This window comes from Carcharodon carcharias, chromosome 32 (genome assembly GCF_017639515.1).
Source record: "Carcharodon carcharias isolate sCarCar2 chromosome 32, sCarCar2.pri, whole genome shotgun sequence".
In the NCBI taxonomy this organism is placed as follows: Eukaryota; Metazoa; Chordata; class Chondrichthyes; order Lamniformes; family Lamnidae; genus Carcharodon; species Carcharodon carcharias.
Window position 1 is genome coordinate 21557073 of NC_054498.1, and position 26023 is coordinate 21583095.

General features: G+C 40.4%; 1 protein-coding gene across 1 annotated transcript in view; it reads left to right on the forward strand.

Annotated features, from left to right (window-relative positions):
* The window catches only part of LOC121272136 (fibrillin-1-like), a 639088-nt gene that overhangs the window by 594426 nt on the left and 18639 nt on the right, over positions 1-26023 (forward strand). Inside the window, exons 51-60 of the mRNA XM_041178628.1 lie at positions 1282-1350; positions 1945-2070; positions 2889-3008; positions 3609-3731; positions 4977-5108; positions 5216-5341; positions 9475-9681; positions 16606-16731; positions 18670-18792; positions 24748-24864. Coding sequence (XP_041034562.1) covers positions 1282-1350; positions 1945-2070; positions 2889-3008; positions 3609-3731; positions 4977-5108; positions 5216-5341; positions 9475-9681; positions 16606-16731; positions 18670-18792; positions 24748-24864 — 1269 coding nt within the window. The remainder of the gene's footprint in view (positions 1-1281; positions 1351-1944; positions 2071-2888; positions 3009-3608; positions 3732-4976; positions 5109-5215; positions 5342-9474; positions 9682-16605; positions 16732-18669; positions 18793-24747; positions 24865-26023) is intronic.

Consider the following 26023-nt stretch of genomic DNA (forward strand, 5'->3'; position numbering starts at 1 on the left):
CGGGAGGGTCGGCGAGTAGGAAAGAGGTGGAGAGCAAGAGGGAGAAGGCAAGTATAACAGACAGTGAGCAGGTGGATCAATGAGCAAGAGAGAGGCAGCAAGTGAGGAGGGGTCATTGAACAGGCTGCAGGAAAGGCAAGTACGGGCCCTGTAATGAATCCAGCTGATATAGATATCCTTCACATAAAGCTATACTACAGTTTAAAGAAAAAGTCACTATTGTTTCATGTGCAAGGAGAGACCTCTCCTTGCACTTGCTGCAAAATGGTGTCAATCGGGTCACATGACCCTCCATTGGTTTCCCAGCTCAACTGATACTAAAGACGAAATCCCAATCCTAAGTGCGCATACCGCCCAATTATATCTGCGATGTTAAAGCAGAATGACCCTGAATGAGGCAAATTAAAATGGGGACTTACTTATTCTTACAAGTAAAAATAAATGTTATGTTTTATTAACATAATGACAATTGGAAAACCTAGGTCATTATTTTAGTTGCCAATGCAAAAAGAAGAGAACAGAGCTCAAATTTAATACACTAATGATAAACCAGAGGTTGTAAAAAAAAAGTTATTATCCTTCGGATCTGTACCTTCAATCTTTTGAACATAATCATCTGAATGCATCTGAAGTGTCATTTATCTGCCTTTTCTCTTTACAGATGCTGACCTGCTTTGTATTTCCAGCACTTGTTTTTATTTCAATGCTCAACTAGAGACCTGTGACCTCCATGTACCTAATTTGCCCATTTATTTTACTTCCTGCTATCATTCCAATCAAAGTCCAATGAAAGACAGGGACCTGCATTTCCCAAAGCTAAAAATAATGCCTAGTTTAATTGTAAGTGGAAGGCCTTTTCATTTCTGGAGGAGCAGAAGTGAAGAATGATGGTTAGCATTTTGCACATTTAACAGGATAGTGCTTAGCACCAGCGTGACTAAAACACAAGGGTCTGGAATTTTCCAGAATAGTCTAGAATATACCTAAAATGTCTCAACAAATTATTATTTCTATCCCGTATAACCAAGTCAGTATGTTATATCTGGAACACATTTGCTTGGGTTTTCCATTTTAGTTTTCTTTACACAATTGTATGAATAATCTAGTATCTACTATAATTGAAAAACACAGTACCAATAAACTTATCAGCAATTAAAACAAACAAATAATATGCTATATAATGCACTTTTAATTTATTTTGGTTAGTATGAGAAACTATAAATTATTTATAAATCAGTTCAGAAAACTGAGTTTATTTAGCCTTGTTCAATTCTATTCTAGAAGCATTTGGAAAACTGTGCCCCGGTGGCTTAGTTGGAACCAGCATTGACATGGATGGTTCGCATGTAGGTAAGGCCTGACTTCATCTTTTTATATACTATGAGATCAAAATAATTGTCTGAGTGCCAGCAATTGACAAATAATAAATGTAAATATTGGAAGCTGTACATTAAACATGAAATTGCTTCATTCTCAATGTTAACATATTCTTATTCTTGTGGTTGTAAACCTAACTGGGAAAAGAGTTATTGTTCTGAGAGAATTTTCTATAACAAAATGAATGATTCATAAGTTGAGGGATTTTTCTGTATGCTGATAGAAACAACTGATTCTCCTAAATCAATGCAAGGTTCTTCACCGTGCCTTGTGGCTGACCGGTAGTAAACGACCTCTTAAATTGTCATTGTAAATGGGGTGTTAATTTCGCTCGAAGGAAAGATTAATCCATCAGTTACATAGAAAGTGAATTTTAACTAGTTACATTATACCCAATATTGCTGTAAGCAAATTTCACTGTTTTATCATCTTTGTAATATTAGGCTTTCCTTGTTAGTTATAGAGTTATTTTAAATATGAATCAGTTATAATTGACATGATTATATTTCCAATAATTCCAGTAGTTTAAAATATAAACGTTTTCCTACATCTTTTTCTTGATGAAAGATACGGATGAATGTGCTATAGACCCAGGAATGTGTAAAAATGGACAGTGCATCAACACTGATGGTTCTTTCCGTTGCGAATGTCCATTTGGCTTCAGTATCGATTACAGTGGAATCAACTGTGTAGGTAAGTTCTCTTGAAACACAAAAAATAAGTGGCACAATCAACATTCTTTAACCTGTCACTTTTGTATAGGAAAGGGACAATTCCCAACTAGTTTGGGATTTGAGGCAATAGGGACTAATTGCACCTGCCTCCAACATCATTCACACTAGTTTGCGCTATGTAAACAATAATTTGGATTTCACTGGGGGAGAATAAAAATATATACACAATTTTCATTAATTTTTAGCAATTTTAATGTGTTGCTCTGAATTCCTGGGACCAGACACTTCCTGTATCCACCTCTTCCCCCCCCCCCCCCCCCCCCCCCCCCCCCCCCCCCGCCTCCACCCCCCCCCCCCCCCCAACCCCGGCAATATTTTCACACTGATCAAAGAACAGTCAGAACTGGCAATATGAAGTCACCTGCCAGAAATCCTATCAGTTCTGCCATCTTTGACTCCAGTGTACAGCGTGCCTGTGTGAGGCGAGCCAGGTGCTTTGATGACATCTAGCAGAAGAGGAAATCAGAATGCTAGTTTCATCATCACAATTGAAGGGCTATGGTTGTCCTGGTCTACCTCCATCCACAATCAAAAGAACAGCAAGCTGTTTCTTCAAAATTCCTAGCCTACTATGGGCAAACATACAGGAAGTGCCATAAATTGCATGGATGCCCACCCTGTTAAACAAATAACCCCATCCCTTGGCTTCAGGACTAGTTCAGAGTTGGAGAAGACTGGTGAGTGAAAATTCCATCCCACTGCACTTTTCCAATGTAGTGGAGCTCCAGAAATTTCAGGATGGCAGTTCATTTTTACTATTTTGTTTTGCTTAAACAGACACGGATGAATGTTCTGTTGGTAATCCCTGCGGCAATGGGACATGTACTAATGTGATTGGAGGGTTTGAGTGCGCATGTGAAGAAGGCTTTGAACCAGGACCAATGATTACTTGTGAAGGTAAGCTCTTTTATTCCATATTACTTGCATACACACATGATAAAACTAAGATTTTCAACTGACATAACGAGTAAACTTGTGGCACTGAGCTACATTGATCAGGGAGGTCCTGAGTTTAATCCCTGATGTGCCTTGCCTCAATTTATGTAAACCATGACAGTTGTAGGGAACAATACAAGTGGTATGGGCATTTTGAGGTGGGGAGTAGGTGGAATGCTCTTTCAGAGAGCCAGTGCAGACTCGATAGCCGAATGGCCGCCTCCTGCACTGTAACAATACTGTGATATTGGGAGCAGAAACATTAGTCAGGGTTGCTACTTTTAATCGTTGTCCAGTTAGCATGTTGGATAGTGCATATGTCTCGAGAGCAAGTGAGATGGAGTTACATTCAGTTAAAGTGCCACTCATTGTCAATCATTGGTTGCCATAGTGGATAGCAAGTGCAAGTACTTTTAAATCTATGCCCCAATGTTAGTCAACGCTTTCAACAGAAAGGAATTGGTATAGGTAGTAAAGGATACATAAATTGAACAGCATGAATGATATCCAATTTTAGTGTTTGAGGAGAAAAATAATCTTTTTTTTTCTTTCCACTACCAGACATCAATGAATGTGCGCAAAATCCTTTGCTTTGTGCATTCCGTTGTGTTAATACCATAGGAGGATATGAATGTAAATGTCCTGCTGGCTATGTTCTGAGACAAGATGGGAAGATGTGCCGAGGTTAGTACAAATTTCCATTTTAATATTTGATGACTTTCTGTCTTGAGCTCATCTTATTGTGGAAAGCAAAACAATTTTCCATTTTGAACTTTGTGCTAACACCAAGCCTGGATTGCTTGGATTTTATATAGAATAAAACAATCTATTTTCTTTAAACCTAGGACAAAATTCCAGCTTTCAATGAACTTTTCTGTGTTCATCTGTTCCAGTGCAATTTTTCCTGCATCAATTATCTATATTGCCTTGCCATAGGATATATCCACTTTATAGTCACAAGACTTCACCCATAGGGTAGATATTGATTTTGTGCAATAGTTTAAAATGGGTGATAGATAGTTAATAGCTCGCTTTACATGTCTCTCAATTTTCATTGACCTTGTGTTGACTAATGTGAAATAATTGTGTCGTATTTGAACCAAAACCATGGAGGTTAAAGACAATGCAACTCATGAAACATCCAACCCCAGGATTTACAAGTTACTACTTTGTACTAAAACTGACTGTAAATTCTATACTTAATTTTCTTATACTCAATATAATAATTTTGATAGCTCCATTGATAGTGTTGTTCAAAAATAGTCAAAAAATAACATTTTAGTTTTTGAACTCTCTTTTTGAAGATTTTACAATAATCTCACCATTGATTTTAAAAAGGAGAAATGTGAATATTAATAATTTAATATACAACAAATTTAAAGAAAGATTTGCATTTATATAGTACCTTATTAGATCTATTCTAAGGCACTTTACATGCAACAAATTATCAAACACTGAAGTAATTTAAATACAGCTAGTATCCACCATCAGCAGAGAGAAGGATGGCCTTAAAACTATTTTGGTTAAGGGAAGAATGCTGGCCAGGACTCCAAGAAAACTAGTTTTCCTTCTCTGAATAGTGCTATGAATAGTGTCCAGCTGTGCAGGTAAATGGAACCTTTACTTTAGCATCTCATTGAAAGAATGACACTCCAAAGAAATGCAGCGTTTTCTCTATGTCAATCTAGATTACGTGCTCAAGTTGTTAATTTAGTTTTAAAGCCAAAACGTTCTGACTCAGGCAAGAACATTAACAGCTGACCCAAACTGACACAATTAAGTAGTAAGTACTGACAATTCACAGCAAGCATAATACAAGTTTATATCCTGAGTTGTAGATTCCTTCACTCTTGACGTTCTTGTTTAATTTTTTTTAAGTTAGTACATGTAATGTTAATGAAAATAACCAAATGCTTCATACTTTTACAGATCAAAATGAATGTGAGGAACAACTTGATGGCTGTGCATCAAGAGGAATGATTTGCAAGAATCTGATTGGAACTTTCATGTGTATCTGCCCAACTGGATTAGTGCACGCATTAGATGGTGAAGGATGCATTGGTAATGAAATAAGTCTTTATAAATAACTTACTCTTCAGCTTATAACATATTTGAGTTCATTTTTGCAACATGCCATAATAAATAATTGCCATAACTATTTTATCCAGATGAAAATGAATGTCGCACCAAACCTGGCATCTGTCAAAATGGGCGGTGCATTAATACCCCTGGAAGTTACAAGTGTGATTGCAATGAAGGATTCACAGCCAGTTCCACGCAAACTGAATGTCTTGGTGAGTTTGATTTTTTTTTAATTAAATGATAAGCGTCATTAGTTTTAGTGGAAAATGTAATTTTAATAGGAATACTATGGCCTGAATTTCATTAATATTTGTTGTTGCTCTGCCATAACTTCACTGGAAATGCAGTGGAAACCCCACTTACACATTTTGATAGGGGAGTGGGCAGAAGGAGGGCTTCTTAATGAGGTAAAGTATGCACCACAAGAGAGAGACTAGTTACAAGAAGATTATGCAAGTAAACAAAATTACTTTCAACTTAATTTACAAAAAGGGTCTAAATAGGCTTAATATGCTCAAAAATTAACAGAGACAGACAGTATATCGTTCCCTCGGGGACACCCTGGTCCACTCCTCCATCACCCGCTACACTTCAACACCCTCCCACAGCACCTTCCCATGCAACCGCAGAAGGTGCAACACCTGCCCCTTTACTTCCCCCCTCCTCACCATCCAAGGGCCCAAACACTCCTTACAAGTGAAGCAGCATTTCACTTGCACTTCCCTCAATTTAGTCTACTGCATTTGCTGCTCCCAATGTGGTTTCCTCTACATTGGAGAGACCAAACGCAGACTGGGTGACTGCTTTGCGGAACACCTTCAGTCCTCCCTATTGCTTGCCATTTCAACACTCCACCCTGCTCTTGCCCACATGTCCGTCCTTGATCTGCTGCAATGTTCCAGTGAAGCTCAACGCAAACTGGAGGAACAGCACCTCATCTTCCAACTAGGCACTTTACAGCCTTCTGAACTGAGTATTGAGTTCAACAACTTTAGATCATGAACTCTTTCCTCCTCCCCCTTTCCAATCCCCTTTTTTTCCAATAATTTATATAGATTTTTCTTTTCCCACCTATTTCCATTATTTTTAAATGTATTTCCATCCATTGTTTTATCTCTACCTTTTAGCCTATTTCGATCCCTTCCCCCCATCCCACCCCCACTTGGGCTATCTGGCTATCTGTACCTTTCTCGTCCTGCTTTCTACCCTTAATGTCACCTGTCAGCACATTTCTTAGCTAATATCACCACTGTCAACACCTCTTTGTCCTTTTGTCTATGACATCTTTTGGTTATCTCCACCTATCACTGGCCCTCTATCCAGTTCTACCTGTTCCAGCGCGCCCCCCCCCCCCCCCCACCCCAACCAGCTTATATCTCACCTCTCTTCTATTTTTCCTCAGTTCTGTTGAAGAGTCATACGGACTCGAAACGTTAACTGTGTTCCTCTCCACAGATGCTGTCAGACCTGCTGAGTTTTTCCAGGTATTTTTATTTTTGTTTTTGTTCTGGATTTCCAGCATCCGCAGTTTTTTGCTTTTATCTTAGCATATACCCAAAGATGCTCAGTGAGATTAGGGGAAAATTATACAAAGTACCAACAGTCATTGTGAGGCATTGATAAAAACATAACAATAAGGAGCAGGAGAAAACAATTTGGTCCGTCAAGTCTGCTCTGCTGAGCTTGAGCTTCAACTCCACTTTCATGCCCAGTCCCCATACCCCTCGATCCCGAGAGACTAAAAATCTGCCTATCGCAATCTTAAATATATTCAATAATGGCACATTCACAAACCTCTAGGGTAGAGAATTCCAAAGACTCAGAACCCTTTGAGTGAAGAAATTTCTCCTCATCTCAGTCCTAAATGATTGGCCCCTCATCCTGAAACTGTGCCTCCTTGTTCTAGATTCCCCAGCCAGGGAAAACAATGTCTCATTATCTACCCTCTCAGGCCTCTTCATAATTTTGAATGTTTCAGTGAGATCAACTACTCATTCTTCTAAACTCCAGAGAATATAGACTCAATTTACTCAGCCTCTCATCGTAGGAAAACTCCCTCATCCAAGGACCAATCTAGTGAACCTTCACTGTACTGCCTCCAATGCAAGTATATCCTTCCTTAAATATGGACAGCAAAATTGCACACACTATTCCAGGAGTGAGCTCACCAAAGCCCCATACAATTGCAGCAAGACTATTTTATTCTTGTACTAAAGGTCAACATGCCATTTGCTTCCTAATTGCTCACTGTACTGGCATGCTAACTTTTTGTGTTCCTTGTGCAAGTGCACCAAGTCGCTCTAAACAACATTTACAAGTTTCACACCTTTAAAAAATATTCTGTGTTTCTATTTTTCCAACCAAAGTGAATAATGTCACACTTAACTACATTATACTCCATCTGCCATCTTATTGCCCATCCACTTAACTAGTCTATATCTCTTTACAGCCTCATTGTGTCCTCCTCACAGCTTGCCTTCCCACCTAGCTTTGTATATTAAGTGAACTTCAATACGTTATCCTTTGTCTTTGTTTAAGTCATTAGATTGTAAATAGATGAGGTCCCAGCACTGATCTTTGTGACAGTCCACCAGTCACACAGCCTGCCAAATTGAAGATACCCCATTTATCTCTACTCTTTGCATCCTGTCCATTAACCAATCCTCTATCCATAAATTACCCCAACTCCATGAGCCTTTAACTCATGTGTTAACCTTTAGTGTGGCACCTTATTGAATACATTTTGGAAATCCAAGTATAGTACATTTACTGGTTCTCCTTTATCTACCCTGCTAGTTACATCCTCAAGAACTCTAGTAAATTTGTTAAACAGGATTTCCCTTTCATTAAAACGTGTTGATTTGCTCTAGTCATACTATGCTTTTTTAAGAATGAGATGCAAAGAAATTTCTCCTCTCAGGAGATTGTTAATCTTTAGAATTCTCTGCCCAGAGAGCAGTGGAGGCTGGGTCATTGAATATATTAAAGGCTGGGTTAGACAGATTTTTGATCTGCAAGGCAATCAATGTTTATGTGGGATTGGCAGGAAAGTGGAGTTTAGGCCATCGTTGGATCAACCATGATCTCATTGTATGGCGAAGCAGGTTCAAGGGGCCAAATAGCCTATTCCTGCTCCGATTTTTTGCATTCTTGTGCTACAGCCTGAAACAATGAAACTCTACACTTGTAAACATTAATTTTCAGTACCAGAGAAGTTGTCAGTAATTAAGACATAGCCCGCCATTAAACATTCATTTATACTTCAATGGACAAGTCCTAAGGTTGAGTTGAGTGTATATCTATCATGCAAGTACTGCAACTTCATGGCATCCATGTTTCAGTGCCAATACAGCAGTACACTGTTAAAACAAAGTTTCTGGAGGAAAGAGCTACTTGGACAGCAACTTCCTGACTTCTGCATTTAACTGCGCATGTGTGGCTGCTTGAAGTTGCTATCTGATTTACTCTTTAATAGTGCTGATAGTCTCACTAGCATTTTTACTGCAAAATCCAGGCCTATACAAACCTAATTTACTTCGGGGATCTACAACTCTCAAAGGGAAGAGGAGTTTTTTCCTCTCACTTTAACCTAGATTGCAGCTTCACTGCTCAAGGTGAAAGGACAGTATACTAACCTGCTACACAATTCTTTCAACAAGGCAAAACTGTCAGGTAGCTATCATACATAAATGCTAACCTAAGTGAAAAAGTTCAAATTATACTGGTTCATTACTTCCATCATTGTTCTATTTGTGTAGCTGGTGGATTGCTTATTTGCAACTTTTGAAATAAATTAAACAGCATTAGGAAGCAATTTAAAAACTGAATGGTTCCTTTGTTTAAAAAAAAACCTGTAATAGGTGGATACATTTATCAGAAAATAGTGTGACAGCTGCCTAAATGGAGTTTTTATATCCAGCCCTTTATGGGGAAGGCAACTGTAGTTGATGTTAACATGAATTATTACTAGCTATTAATGTTAATTTTAATTAAATTACCACCTGAGGAGGTGAGTTTCTAAGTGGTAGGTATTGGTTGTATGTTGGTGTACAATTTTAAAGGAATCAGTGCTTTGTAAATTCATAAACCATTTCAGTAATTGTTATGAACTGTTTCAAATGCAATATTAGCAATGATGTTCAAAACCTTGGGGAAATGAAAGCAGCAACAGTGAATGTTGCCCATTTTATGTAGGTCTCAATGCAAATATAAATCTAATGAGATGGATGAGGGTAACTGGTAGATTTAACTAAGATATGATGGCTAAAAAAAAATCCACAGCATTATTAAAGGAATGTAATTCATGATGATTCCATTGCATATTGATACACTTGATTTATTGCAGACAACCGCAAAGGCTTTTGTTTTGCGGAAGTGCTACAGACTATGTGTCAGATGGCCTCCAGTAGTAGAAATCTTGTTACAAAATCAGAGTGCTGCTGTGATGGTGGACGTGGCTGGGGCACACAATGTGAAATCTGCCCATTTCCAGGAACAGGCCCCTTTAAGAAACTCTGTCCGCTTGGACCTGGTTACACCACAGATGGAAAAGGTAATTTATCACCTGCTGATTAAAGATACTGCATGATGTTTTCATTGTTTGGCTAATGTTTATATATGGGATAATACACTTCATATCATATATTGAATGATCCATGCATTAATGCTTTTAGATAAAAGTAGTTTTAAAATTTGAAACAATTTAGTGTTTTCTATTTTGCAAATATTTTCTGATATTTGGAAGAAAAATGAGCAATAACAATGTGCATCTATAAAGCTCCTTTACTATAGAAAAGTCCCAAGTTGCTTCACAGGACAAAAGGAAAAATAAATGCTCAGTCAAAGGAGGAGGTAGTAGCAGGGCTGAGGCCACTGTAGTGGACTTTAAGGGAAGGAGAAGATGATAGAAAGGTAGAATGATTTTGGGAGTATAGAAGGCAATGGGGGATGCACAAGAGACAGAAACACAGAGTTTGACTGGAGGAGGCTACAGGGATAGGGAGGGGCAAGGCCATGAATGAATTTAAGCATAAGCTAATATTGAAAACAATGCTTTTCTAACATTGTTCCTCACATTTGGCTGCTGATCTATATAGTTCCTCTTCACTGCAATAAAAAGTGGTAGGTTGGCTTTAGGCAGAAACTGTAAAAATTCCAAATTAAGGATGGATGGGAGTGCAGTCGTTGAAGTTGAGACTAGTTGGTCTGACTTAACTGTTCCTGTGTTGTAACTAATATCTATTTCTATATATAAATATTTTTAAGGAATATTTTCTTATTAATATCTTTTCTTGTTAAATACTTCAATGTATTCTTTCACAGTATGTTATCTGTTGTTATCGATACTATTTAACATGCATAGATATTGTACTAAAAAATCATTTGCTTGATAAGTTTATGTATATTTTATTGCAAGCAAATAAGAAGAGATAAGAAAAAAAAGTGAAAATGCTGAAATACAAGCAAATAGTCATTTGGTAATACAGCACTTGAATATTGCTGAAAAGGGCGATATTTTTTGTCAAAGCTTTTCATCTTACACTCCAATTGAATTCGCAAGAATACCAAATGTAAAGGGAACAACAATTTAAACTGTATGAGAAGAGAATGCTGATTGGTTGGCAAGTGAACTCTGGTACAGGTGATGCCATGGAGAATGCACCAGTTGATGGTGATTGACAGTTAACTGACAAACATTGTTTGAAATTTAAACCGGAAGCTTGACTCTGATTGATCAAGGCATTGCCCTGAGGAATGAACCAGCGAATGGCTGTCAGTTATTTTGTTTAGCTGAAACTGGTGCAATGTGTGTACATGTTCTTTCTGTCTGCAAAGAACAGGGCCCTGTGTATTAATATACATAGCTTCCAGTACACGCAGATGTGCCACACTGTGAGCCTGATTGACAACCTTAAATTGGTTGTCAGCATAATTCTTAGCACAGTGAGGATTGTTTAACAAATGTTGTCCAATTGTGGAATCACATTTTGGACACATTGTTTTGAGTTTTGCAAACACAGGTTGGTTGGGTACAGTCTGTACCTTGCCCGTTGTGAACGGCAGAAGGGACATGCTGTTTGATATGATCTGCCTGCCTTTGGGACCTATGGCCTACATACCAAGCAACACACTGGCATTGAAATTCAGCTCCGCATTACCCATTTGTGTAATAGGCAGAATGTCTTTTTGGCTTAATGGCAGCATCCTGTTAGTGGTGAATACCACTCGTGTTGCTACTGCTTTGCCTGTTGCTCAAATTTTTGAGATACCTTGCCTTTCCAGGGTAATCTGAGGTAGCCTGGGCAATTTTCAAGGTCTTAGGTCCATTCATGAGTTTGCATGGTATACACACGAAATGATCTGATCAGAGTAGCCATTATCTCGCAGGATGCCTTTGGCATGCCCTATTTCGGCATCAAGCTTGTATGATGAGCAAATGGCTGGGACCCTATTTATCAGGTTGCCAATAGGCCAATCTTGTGGAACTGTAAGAATCTCAAAGCATATATTGATTTATAGTAGGCTTGCAATAGACCGTGATATTTCTCAATTAGTACATCAGGGGAAGCTAGTTCATTTGACTGCTCCATTTCAAAGATGAATATGAGCACAGGATGGAGTCCAGTGAGACATGTAAGGAAATTATTACATGCAACTGCAGATTTAAATATAGCAAACGTATCTTCCACATATCGGAAATATGCAAGGGGTAGATGGTTAGGTGTTATTCCTTCAAAGACACATTTCTCATGGAACCCAACAAAGATGTTTGCGAGAGCTGGGCCTAGAAGGGAATCCCATGGCAATGCCATCTATTTGGGCACACATGGGCTATCATTTTCTGTGCCCGCCAGCATTGGGCATGCTCGGTGGCATGACCAGGGGGAGGAAGGGGCGTGGAGAGGGGAGGGTATCCAGGGAGAGGAAGGGGCAGGGAGAGAGGAGGGAGTAAGAGTGGAGGAAGGAGTAAGGCTGGAGGAAGAAGCAAGGCTGGGGAAGAGGTGAGGGTGGAGGAAGGAGTCAGGAAGGGAGAGGGACTAAGCTGGGGGAGTCTGGGGGTGTGGAAGTACTGGGGAGGGGAGGGGTTCCGTGGGGGAAGGAGTGCAGAGGAGAGAAGGTGTGTGAAGGAGGGGAAGGGGTGCAGGAAGGGGGATGTTCAGGTGAACACGAACAGCAGGGTCGGATAGGTCCATGTCTTCCTCCTGGGGAGCGAACTGAGGCTAGGCATGGTATGGAGGAAGGATGAATATGACTGAGGGCAGAGTGGGGTAGCAGGGTGAGGGTTCAACAGTAGTAACAGAAGGGACGGCGAGGGTGGTTGGTGGTGGCCTGGAGGCAGACATGGATCCTGGGGGTGGGAAGAAGGTGAATGTGGATGAGGGTGGGATTTTCAGGAAGGAAGGGAACATGCATGTTCACCTGGACATCCCCAAAGTAAAAGGGTCGTGCTGGTAGGTAACGGAGGGGAGGTGGAAGTTGATGCTGGCGGGGGTCAACTGTGATGGGGATGGGAAATAGGTGATTGGGGGAGAGGAAAAGACGGGGTAGCGCACAATGCAGTGAAACCAGACCATGCTTGCTAAATCGAAAACGAAACAAGAGTCCTGTTAGGCAAGGTCAGGTGCTGCATGTGCGTGTGATCATTGTGTGGATGGAGATGCAGGTCAGCTCAATTGGACAACTGAAAGTGAACCCCAGCAGGCAGCGTTCAAAATGCTCAGGACATTGAGATGAATGTGAAACATGAAGGATCCGCGTGCGTGTGGAAGTGCTTGCACAAGGCTCTGAAAGGCCCTGCCACACGCATACACTTTTCCTCCCAGAATCACTCGTGGGCCAGCAGCTCCCTTTGCAGTGACAGAGGATGAGGGTGCCACAGGCAAAGGGGACTCTGAGGGAGAGGACAGCTTCAGATTCCTCAGTGGATGACCCAAGGGTATCCAGTGTCACCCTTCCTCCCCTCAGGTGCCTGAGGGCCCTGGCCAGCCTCCTTGAGGAGAAAGACCACGTGTAGGCACATCGAGGTGCCCTTTTTCCTTCTCACGTTGCCATTGCAGGAACTCACCCATGGCTACCACAATGGAGTGTAGGTCTGCGCACATCTCAGAATTCTGCTGGACCAGGGCCTCCATGGCATCCGCCATTCTTCCAATGGAGACCTCCATGTACACACATGTGGGCAACATTGCATTAGAGAGCAGGCAGATGCACTCCTCCAACTCACATGTCACTCTGTTGTGGGCTTTCAACAGCTCTGCATGATGTTTCCCCACCTTCTGCTGACTCTCCAGAATGAGTTGGAAGGCCAAACCCAGAGGTTCATGATCTGACTCAGACCTCACAGATGCCACCTCCCCAGCAGTTCTCCAAGTGCTGGGGAGCTCTGCTGACCCTGCCTCCTCCTGCTGTGGACATGTGTCCGTGTGGTGACCACCAGATTGTGAACCTGAGCCTTCTCTAGATCTAAGTCCCACCAAGCTGTGTCTCTCTGCACTGGTGAAGGGTGTGTGTAAGCGCTGTGACGGGAATTCCAGGCTGCTTATTTCCACCTCATCACTGGAGGAAGTGTCCTCTTGGCAGCAGATGAGGATGTGGACTGAGCTGAGGAACTGGCTGGCTGAAGGTGTCGGTCCCTTGGCAGAGCTCCCTGTGAACCAACGTAGAGATCATTAGTAAATGGCAGCAGAGTCAAAAGCAGGAGAGAGAGCACTCACATTTGCATTGAGAGAGGGATGATGTGTTGCAGGATCATCAGGTGGGTGTTCGCCGCCGACCTCACCGTCGGTGATTTGAATAAAGGTAATATGCTGTGAGGCCTATTATTTTTAATTGTCCTTGAAGTTCTAGCTAGTTCTAGTGATATACCTAGAGAAACAAGAGAAGAAGAAATGTTGGAATTCTGTTTGCAAGACAAACCTTCAAACATGTTTCAGTGGCAATATACTTTCTGACATGCAGTTGTGCTCAGTGCTTCTTTTTGGAACAATAAGTCACTGAGCAGCATTTGCAGGACTTAGCGAAAGAAGCATGCTGTTAGCTCTGAGTTAGGGTAAGGAATCTAGCCTCGCATTGTATTATTTTGTTTATCCGCTCATAGCTGATGATTCGCGCCATGCAGGTGCCAGGCAATGACCATGCCCAACAAGAGATAATCTAACCATCTCCCCCGACATTGAATGGCATTACATCACTGAATGTGACCCACCATCAACATCTTGGGAGTTACCATTGACCATAAACTTAACAGAACAAGCCACATAAATATTGGAGCGTTAAGAGCAAATAAGGGGCTGGGAATTCTGTGGCGACTAACTCACCTCATGATTCCTCAAATCCTGTCCACCATCTGTAAGATACAAGCCAGGAATTTGATGGAACACTCTCCATTTGCCTGGATGATTGCAGCTCCAACAACACTCAAGAAGGTCGACACTATTCAGGATGAAGCAGCCCGCTTGATTTACACCACATCCATCAAATTAAACCAGTAGACAGTGGCAGCAGCAAATACAAGATGCACTGCAGCAACTCGCCAAGGCTTCTTCAACAGAGCTTTCCAAACTTGCAACCTCTACCACCTAGAAGGACAAGGGCAGGAGATGCATGTGAACACTACCACTTGTGAGTTCCCTCTAAGCCACACACCATCCTGACTTGGAACTGTATCGCTGATCTTTCCTTGTCACTGGTTCAAAACCCTGGAACTCCCACCCTAACAGCACTGTGGGTACACCTACACCACATGGACTGTAGACGGTTCAAGAAAGCAGTTCTTCACCTTCTGAAGAGCAGTTAGAGTTGACAACAAATGTTGGCCTTGCAAATAATGCTGACATCACATGAACAAATAAAAAATATGTTCAATGTGGGCCCATGAAATCATGTAATTGGTGTTAGGTGTTGGTCATTCTCTGGGGCAGGTTTGCCCCATCATTTTATGAGCCCATTTGCCCTCCAAACAAAAACGTAGCATTGAGAAGTTGCAAGTGTGAAAAACATACCTAATCTCACACAACTGACCATCCTGCATTCCATGTATGTGATGTATGTATGTATGTATGACATACATTGTACTGTTACATTGTGTTGCAAGGGTATTTGGTGCAACATTCCCTTGGAGAGTTTTGACTGTGAGAATAGTAAGCTATACCTTATTGTATGGCAATGAAAGAATTGGAAAGGTTGTTAGTTTGTCCAAATGAATTCATAAGGCAGTCTTGCACATATAATTGTGAGGAAACAATCTAAGGGATACGTGGTCAACACAGCTACTTGGTTAGTGACATCTTTGAATCATCTTGCATTCGCTACTGTCTTCAAATCTAATATATTCTTCCTCCTCTGAATTCAGGTTCTGGAGGCAATATTAATTCTTGTGACAACCTGCTCTCAGGCACTGCTCATAAGTGTACTTTGGCATATGTGCTGTGGAGTAACGAATGGAACAGTCCTGTTTGGACCTATTTCATGCAGCAGACCTGTTGATATAATAGAATTTGAAGGTCTTCGGCTTTGACACTCCCCTTGTTTACTTTTACTGCACTGTCAAATTCCTCACTCGTTTTATCTTGCAAAGTAAAAATGTTGCTAGCTCTACTACTGTTTTACCTTAAGATTAAAAACTGCTATGTATCTTTAAATGTAGACACCATATAGCAGCAGTCCTAAATTCAGTCCTGTAAGGGTAAACTTCGGATAGATGTTTGTGCTCGTTTCTATACCACAGGATTATACCAAGCATACCATTTTGGGGCAAAAGCTAAATACTGCAGATGCTGGAAATCTGGAATAAAAACAGAAAATGCTGGAAGTCCTTAGTAAGTCAGGCAACTATATGTGGAGAGAGAAACAGAATTAATGTTTCAGGTCATTGACTTTTCTAATGAATATATAATTTATATAAAAACACATTTTTGTGTCTGTGTGCACACAAACCCAATAACACCAATTAGAATGGTCCCTGATTAGTCCTTGATTTATAATAAAAACAAAAAAATGCTGGAAAAACTGAACAGGTCAGGCAGCATCTGTGGAGAGAGAAACAGAGTTCTTAAGAAGAGTCAAATTCAACTCGAAGTGCGAACTCTGTTTCTCTCTGCACAGATGCTGTCAGATCTGCTGAGTTTTTCCAGCACTTTCTGCTTTTATTTCAGGTTTCCAGCATCCACACTATTTTGCTTTTGTTTTAGTCCTTGAGTTGTGTTGAGTTTTCTGATCTTGGCTGAAGAGTGTTATAGATGCTATATTTGGCCTCATCGTCATGCAAAGGAGAATTCCAATTTCAGTTTGACATACTTCATAGTTACTGTCTGGGAACACAGGAGAAATAACCGATTGGGAAAGGTAATATAGGCAATTGTGCTGTGGGAATTCTACCGCATCAATCAGTACCTTCAGGAGAAAAGGGCAGAAAATTCTTTTAACCCAGTTTTATTGCATCTGGCCTACCTTTAACCAATATTTTATTTTGTTTCAGATATTGATGAATGTCGAGTTCTTGCAAACCTGTGTCAGAATGGACAATGTATTAATACTGTAGGATCATATCGATGTCTATGCAAGACTGGTTACACCACAGACCTATCTGGCGTATCTTGTGTGGGCAAGTATTTAAAAAATGTTTGTAGGTACTAGGAGATAGATCATACATACAGAGTTGTTAGGATACATTAAGAAAATAACAAATGCAAGTAATCACCAACTTAATGCATGTGGAAAATTGTAACCGTTCATTTTTGAACACATTAAATCTGATGTCAGCTAGTAGTCAGGATCCAAACATGTTTGATAGTTAATCCAATTTGTATATAACGTATATAGGTACACTATTTTCAAACACACAAAAACATGCATTTAGGTAGCTTTAATGTAGTAAATGTCCCAAAATACTTCACAGAAGAGAAACCTATGTCAGCAACATTAGGAGAAAAATTAGATGCTACTGTATAACAAAGAACATGATTGTAGGGAAAATGTTTGAAGGTGAGAAGCAGCAATGCAGGGACATTCGGGGAGAGGGAGTTCCAGAGAGAATACTGCTGAGAGGCTGGAGGCAGTGCCACTGATGGTCGAAAGTTATGTACAGAAAATAGTAACAAGATAGTGAGGGAAGGTTTGAACTGCTAACTACTCAATTCTCACCTGAAAAAAATGAAACCAGGGGAGAAAGATTGTCCATCTAATTCAATTTTCAGAGAAACCTTTGAATAGATGCTCAGGATTGCAACACAAAAGAGGTAAGGAGCTATTTAGATATACAAGTTGTGGTCCTTGGCCTTTGTAGGACTCCCTTGACAATTTTAGGGTATGAATGGGTGAAGCATGTACTCCGCAGGAGGTCCCAATTGTACTAAGCGCTAAGTTGCTTAACCAATGGAGATAGTTCGAAAAAATATTTTCAGAGAGCTAGCTGGAGCACTTATTGTGACATTGACTTTAAGTTGAAAATCCTACCCTCCCCGCCGACCTCCCCCATCCTTCAGTGTCCCAATAGAGTTAAGGAGGTGACCAAGGTGTTGCCATAGTAAGATTTGTGAACGAGAACAAAGATGTTCAACTCAATAAGTTGGAAGATAGGGTGGCCATGAAAGCTGGCAAAGACATGGGTGAGGGGTAAAGAGAATAGAATGTGGTGATAGAGTTTATGAATGGTGGAGTCGGCAGGACAGTGACAAGAAGTTGAGCCTCTAAGTGATGGGGATAAGGGTGGGGTTTGAATAGCAATGAAAATTAAATAAAGGCAGAGTTGAGTGATTGACAGTCTCTGTCATGTATAGGATAGGCACTTTTGAGCTCAACCAAGGATCTTTAGGTTCAGCCTGAGTAGGCAGCAGCTAGAAAAGGAAATAGAGTGAAGTTATAGATAATAGTCGGGATGCAGCCTTCCTGCAGGCTCATGTGAGGGGGCCTTTGCTCCCTATGGTCCATGGAGGGCCCCACTCCACCAGCAAGTGCCGTCCATGCTGGCAGACACTCTGTGTCCTAATGATCAGCCGTGTCCCCCCTTAGGGTATGCCTTATTGGTGCTGGTGAGTGCAAACCCCATTTACCTGGATTCTAGGCCTCCTAGATGGCTGCTAGTCTGGAGCCTGCTGCCCAGTGGTGCCCTGGGAGTGGTGGCTACTGCTGGAACTGAAGAGCTGCCGGTCCTCTGATTGGGCTGCAGCTCTTGATCGAGGGACATCCTGCCTTAGAGAAATGGAAGCCTCGACTGCAGTAAACTGGGTAAGTATTCTCCCTTCCTTAGAATTGTTGGCGTTTAAGAGGAAGGCAAGCTGACATCAATAGATATCCGAATCTTAGATACCATGCATCTGTTGAGCAAAGCACATATAACTGTTGTATGTGTATCATCAGTTTTTATATGGTGTGTGTTCCCCGCAGGACATTCCAATAAATTATACTTTAATTTGAATTTCTTAATAGTTGCAAGTCTCGCTTTGAAACTTTCCAAAAATACTTTCTTCTATTTTCTATAACAACCATGACACACATGATACATATCAGCAAGTTTATCATTCATAATTTCCTTAAATTCTAGATCTTGATGAATGTGTACAAGCACCAAAACCCTGTAATTTCATCTGCAAGAACACAGAAGGGAGTTACCAATGTGCATGTCCTAGAGGATACTTGTTGCAAGAAAATGGAAAAAGTTGCAAAGGTGAATACAATATTAAGTTCTTGCATCACAACTTATCCTGATCTAAAGATTATTTGTCTCTATACTTACGTTCAACTGACCTAAATGAGTAAATTGATCGTTTTTAGCTACTGAAAACAGCAACTATTATTGCTTTATTTCATTTAAACACCACAATTTAATCATCTAAAAGGCAGGCCAATTTATCAGCGAAGAATGGTTAAACTCAAAGTTATCATGTAAGTGGTAACAATAATGGCAGGGTTGCTGCTTTTGAGAATTAACGTCAAATTTCCGATGGCCAGTTCCTTATCAGTTGCTGAACTTAACTATGTAACTCCAGGAGGACATTCGTTCCATGGCACCTCCTAACAGCTTTTTGGACTCAAGATTGGGCAAGGTTTGACATGTAATAGGACGCCCATTTCCTCAGTTGTAGACAATTAATTCAAGAAAAAAGTTAAGGCAGCTGCAGATGAAGTCCAAGAAGAAATGGTGTGGGAAAATATGGGGAAGTTACCAAAAATAATTACTTTTTCTGATGATGTTTCAGTTGGTAATTTACAGAGGACATTACTAGACATTTTCAGTGTTCTGACATGTAAAAATGCTGTTTTCCAGTTATTTAGAACCTATAATTAAATAAGTTCTATAACACAGCTAAAAATTCATTAATAAATATTCCAGTACACTGAATAAAAATTTCACAAACCCAAATGCTTCCAAAAATATTAAAAAACACATGAGGGACCCGATCAAAGGCCTTTTCTTAACCTTAAGTGCAAAAGATAGGCCATCTCCAACTCTCTTTCATGAGCTCTAATGCGTTTCTGATCGAGGCCACTCTGTCTGCACTGTCTGCAATATCCTGGCCTATGACTCCATAGGACTGAGAACATAAGAAATAGGAGAAGGAGTAGGCACCTCAGTCCTACAAGCCTGCCACACCATTCATTAAGATCATGATTGATTGTCCTTCTACCTTAACCGCACTGTTCTTTAGTATCCAAAAATGTATCTGTCTGTCTTGAATATACTCAATGACTGATAATCCACAATCCCCCGCGGTTGAGTGTTCCAACGATTCACAACTTTTTGTGTGAATAAATTTCTCCCTATATCAGTCCAAAATGGCTGACCATTTATTCAGACTCCATGAGCCCTAGTTCACGACACCACAGAAAATGGATAAAAACTATCAGTGGCATCTACATGCTTCATAAAGTTTTCGATAACACTTGTCAAAATCTTTTAATCCTCGTTCAGTAATGGGACAGGCCTCCAATTCTTTAAATCCTGGCAGTCTCCTTTTTTTTTAAAGGCTAAGCTTATGATACTTCTCCTTATAGATGGGGAACAGACTTCCCTCATGTTTACTCTGCTTAGAGACATCTAAGAGAAATGGACTCTTAAAAAAATATATTTAAATTTCTATAAGCAATCCACTGGACCTGGACTTTTTCTCCCCTTTTATTCCACGCATTGCTAATTTCAGAAGACAAATAGCTGAATGGATAGCAAATTAGCTAAAAGTAGACAGTAGGTCTGGCAAACTGACCTCTATCTTGCAGAGGCTGAATCCCAACTCTCTGAAACTTCCTCCCACTTCCCTTTGGACCATGACCCTACCACTGAAGATCAAGCCATTGTTTCCAGTACAATAATTGACCTCATCTCCTTCGGTGATCTTCCTCCCAGGGCTTCCCACCTCATAGTTCTTCAACCATAAACAGCTCGCTTCTACCTCTTCCCAAGATCCCTAAAAAGGACATGCCCTGGTAGACCTATCATTTCGGCCTCTTCCAGTCCAACTGAATTGATTTCTCCCTACCTTGATTCTATTTTTTCTCCCCTTGTCCAGTCTATCCCTACCTTCATCTGTGAACCTTCTGATGCTCTCCAATTTTCTGTTTCCAATTTCCTGGCCCTAGCCATCTCTTCTTTACCATGGACGTCCAATCTCACTACACTTCTGTTCACCACCAGGATGGTCTGAGGGCTGTCCACTTCTTTCTTGAACAGAAGTTCAACCAGTTCCCATTGACCACCACTCTCCTCCTCCTGGCTGAATTTGTTCTCTCATTGAACAATTTCTCCTTCAACTCATTTTAGAAATGTACATGTACTTTTTTCAATCTAGCCTACTGTATTCATTGCTCACAATGTGCTCTTCTCTGCACTGGAGAGACCATACGCAGACTGGGTGGCCGCTTTGCAGAACACCTCCATTCAGTCCACAAGCATGACATTCTGGTGGCTTGTCATTTAATCCCCAACTTTCATGCTGACATCTCTGTCCTCAGTCTACTACACTGTTCCAGTGAAACTCAATGTAAACTTTAGGAATTGCACCTCATCTTTTAATTAAGCACTTTACAGCTTTCCAGACTAAACATTGAGTTCAACAATTTCAGACCATAATCTCTGCCCCCTTTTTTTTTCCTTTTCTTTGCTTATTTTTGCTTTTCTCTTATTTTTGTTTTGAGTGGATAGATGTGGAGAGAATGTTTCTACTTCTGGGAGAATCCAAAACTAGGAGCCATATTAACGTGTAAATCCAATAGGGAAATAAGGGACAATTTCTTTACTTGGAGAGCAGTTAGAACCTATCCTGTCCAACCCATTCATATTTGTAAACACCTCTATCAGGTCTCCTTGAAGTCTTCCCTTTGCTAAAGAAGAAAGGCCCAACCTGTTCAATCTTTCCTGATAGCTGTAACCTTTCTGCTCTGGTGCCAGCCTTTCTCCAGTGCTTCTTTGTCCTTTTTTCAACATTGAGATCAGGACTGTACATGGTACTACACAAAATGTTTGAAGGAAAAAGCTTAGATGCTTTCAACAGGAAACAAGATGAGTACATGAGAGGAAAGGGGATAGAAAGATATACTGAAAGGCCGAACTGAGGTAGATGGAATGAATCACAGAATCTTTACAGTGCAGAAGTAGGCCATTTGGCCCATCAAGTTTGCACTGGCTCTCTGAAAGAGCATTCTACTGAGTCCCACTACCCTGCCTTATCCCTATAGCTTTGCACATTCCTTCTTTTCAGATAGCAATCCAATTCCCTTTTGCGTCCACCACCCTCTCAGGAAGTTCATTCCCGACTCCAACAATCCTCTGGGTCAAAGTATTTTTCCTCGCATCACGATTACTCTTTTTGCCAATTATTTTGAATCTGTGCCCTCTAGTTCTTGATGCTGTCTTGAGTGGGAACAGTTTCTCACTATTTACCCTGCCCATACATCTCAGGATCTTGAACACCTCTATCAAGTCTCCTCTCGGCCTTCTTTTCGCCAAGGAAAACAGTTCTAACCTCTCCAATCTATCCTCACATTTACAGTGCTACGGTTCTTTATTCCTGGAATCATTCTTATGAATCTCCTCTGTACTCTCTCAATACCTTCACATCCTTGCTCAAGTATGGCATCCAGAACTGGACTCCACATTGGTCAAAATCCTGGAATTTGTTCCCTAATAGAACTGTGAGTGTACCTACACCACATGGACTGCAGCAGTTCAAGAAGGCAGCTCACCATCACCTTCTCAAGGGCAATTAGGGATGGACAATAAATGCTGGCCTAGCCAGCAATGCCCTCATCCCATGAATGAATAAAAAACAGGATGAGGCCTAATTAGTACCTATACAAATTCAACATGACCCTCTTAGTCTTGTACTCAATGCCCCTATTAATAAAGCCTAAGATACTATGTGCTTTATTAATTGCTCTCTAACATGCCCTGCCATCTTTAATGACTTATGTACATATACACTGAGATCCCCCTCTGTTCCGGCACCTCTATTAGAGCATCTCATTTTATTTTATACTGTTTCTCCATATTCTTCCTGCCAAAATAAATCACCCCACACTTCTCTGCATTGAACCTCATCTGCCACTTGTCTGCCCAATACACCAACATATCTATGTCCTTTTGAAGTTCAAAACTATCCTCATCACAGTTGACAAATTTCCAATCTTCGTATCATCTGAAAATTTTGAAACAATGTCCTGAATACCACAATCTAGGTCATTAAAATATATCAGGAAGAGCAAGAGTCCCAACACTGACCTTGGGTAACTCCAGTACAAACTTTCCTCCAATCTGAAAGACACCAAGTAATCACCACTCTGTTTCCTGTCACTCAGTCAATTTCTTACCTAAGTGCCTACTTTTCTTTGTATCCCATGAGCTAAAACTTTGCTCACAAGTCTGTTGTCTGGTCCAGAACTATAGTTTCCAGAAGTTTCCCTACCACTGAGGCTAAACTGATTGGCCTGTAGTTGCTGGCTTTATCCTTGCACCCCTTTTTGAACAAGGGTGTAACTTTCTCAATTCTCCAGTCCTCTGTCACCACCCCTGTGTCCAAGGAAGACCAGAAGGTTATCGCTAGTGCCTCTGCAATTTCCACTCTCACTTCCCTCAGTACCCTTGGATGCATCTCATCCCATCTTGGTACCTTATCTATTTTAAGTAAAGATAGCCTTTCTAACAGCTCCTCGTTCTCAATGGGAAGAGTTTTGTGGAGAATGTTAACATCAGCATAAACTAATAGGGCTAAATGGCTTGTTTTGGCACTGTATTAATCTGTGTAATTTCTATGCAAGTATAGACCATGTAGAATTAAATGTTTTTACTGAAAATCTCTAATAATAATTAATGAATTAAGAAGAATTAGCATATCCATTCCATATTCAGCAATTTTTATTATCTAGTTTTCAAATCTGAATTCATTTTAGATTATGAAACTTGCATTGTAATTGATAGGCACATGGGACTGGAATCCCCCTTCCGCATCCCATCCAAAATTAGATGGATTAGTGACAGAATTGGGCAGCAAGGTCTACCACTGCCTCTCCACACTATTCTGAATTCACAATTCCTGCCATAGTCCCAGCCAAGGACCATTTGGCCACTCCTTCCCTGACGCACCCAATTTCTGGCAGAAATGCCATGTTCTGGTTCCAAGCCCAACTTGCTCCAGTTTGTCCCTGTGTGCACTGTTCCACGGAACCGCCAGGTGAATTCTGGCAGTACTTGCTAGGGTAGCAATGTGAAGGCTCCAGAAAGAGGGACAGAAGAGGGCCTTGTAGTCAAGGCCTTCAGGCAGAAATTATTTGATTTCCTCAGGGCTCTTCTGCCTTTTTAACACTGTTCCTGGCACTTAAAGTGCTGCAGAAGGAGTCTTACCGCAGCACTATTGATTCTTTCCTGGGGTCACTGGCCAGATTACCACTGGAAACTTGCTATGAATATCTAATGATCTCTGATTGATGTAAATGGATTGGAGTTATGAAGAGATTATGGTGACCAGCCTAAGTTCCACCCTGATGCTGTAAGGGGGAAAGAAGGAAATCTAGCCCATGGTCTATTAAGCTGGGCATTTGTTTGGACTATTTTCCACTGGGCAGTCCAACTGATTAGCTTAAGGGTTTAAATTTACTACTGGCTGGAATTAAACAATGTCCATCTGAAATCAAGATTCCCAATGATGGTAATGGTGAGTAGAAGCATTTGGTCCAGTTGGACCATATGGACTGGATTTTTTGTTTTCCTCTCCCCCTCCTCGCCCTGTCTCCCAAACCCCTCTTGTAGTAAATGTAGAACTAGAGCTCTAGATCTGCTTTTAAGATTTATTTTAAAAATAATTTCATCGACTAAAACAATGTTGTAACATATGTTTTAATTTGGTTTCAACAGTGCTGGTTTAAACATAGCAAGTGGTGATTACTGCTGACCCATCTCTTATGTAAATGAAATGGCTACAGAACAATTAGGCCTGTGGGTTTCAATCACAAAATGGTGCAAGTAGTGACTGCCTGCTCACTATCAATAATAGGGCAGCTAAGTCTTGAAATTGTCGTCATAGCATTGATATATACTTTGGGCTTGGGAAGGGGAAGCTGTAGTAAAAAACAAAAAGCTTTGTCTTTCTGTTTAACTCCATTATGGATTAAGCTATTGCTTTCTTTTTTATAGATTTGGATGAATGTGCTACAAAGCAGCACAATTGTCAGTTCCTTTGTGTCAATACAATTGGTGGATTTACGTGCAAGTGTCCTCCTGGATTCACACAGCATCATACAGCATGTATTGGTAAGTCACTGACTGGGGATGGAGAGGAGGCAAGGAAGGGAGTGTGGTGGAAAAGTTAAACCACAGATAAGTTTTGTGCTAAAAGCAAAGTGTGTGTGATAAATTTTGTGCCTCAGCACAGTAGTAGATGCTAAGCATAGTGCACAGAAATAGCTATACCTTTGATAGAACAGCATTGATATTGCTTCTCAATTATTTACACTATACCCGATTGTCATATTCATATCAATGTAATGCTTGTTATTTCCAGTCATCTTTAATTACAACAAATCCTTCACTGAAATTTAAATCCCATTTGCATTATGATGTGATCAATGTTGAATCTACAGCCAAACCAGATATTGGGAAAATGAGAAGAAGATTTGCATGCTGGAAGCTGCAGCTGCTTAGAGATTTATTTGAAGGCAATATTTTGCCTTATTTTACAGCAGCATGCTCAAATAACACATGCATTTGGCATTATAGTAATATATCCTTTTATTCTGCATTTATTCCTCACAAACATAATTACATATAGGAGTTTACCTCTCTTAAGCCAAAGCCACTGAATTCAAATTATTGGATGATTTCATTTTTATTGCACTTTTGTGTTAGTTATGTTGCTGAAATCAATTTTTCAATGCAAAAAGCAACTTTGTTTTCATGAATAGCCATTTATTAACATCCAAAACCAGGAATTTCTGTTATGCACAAACATTATGGCCCAGATTTTGTGGTCAGCTGTAAAGGAACAGCTCTTGCTGTTCACCTGCAAAATAACTTCCCCCAAAGTTTTAGCAGACTCGAGAGTGCAGACATCTTTCCCAAAGTCAGTTTGAATTTGGGAACTTCTGCAGGGGATCTGTTTAGTCTGTGAACAAGCCAGGCATTAGGGAAACTGATCAACCAATCAGATTGAAGAATTTTCACAGGTTGCAAAGCACAAATTAAAAAGCAGCAAATAGAAATTATGTTTAAATTATTGTTCAGAAAGCAAAATAAAGATACACATGAGATTAAGGGAGAAATTTAAATAAGAAAACACAAACTTAAAAAATATTAAATCTGCAGCATTTAAATTTTCTTCTGAGAAAATGAGACACCACATTTATAAATTATATTTTTAGGGCCAGGGAGATTGTGCAGCAGTATTTATGACTTAGTATGCCATCAGAAACAA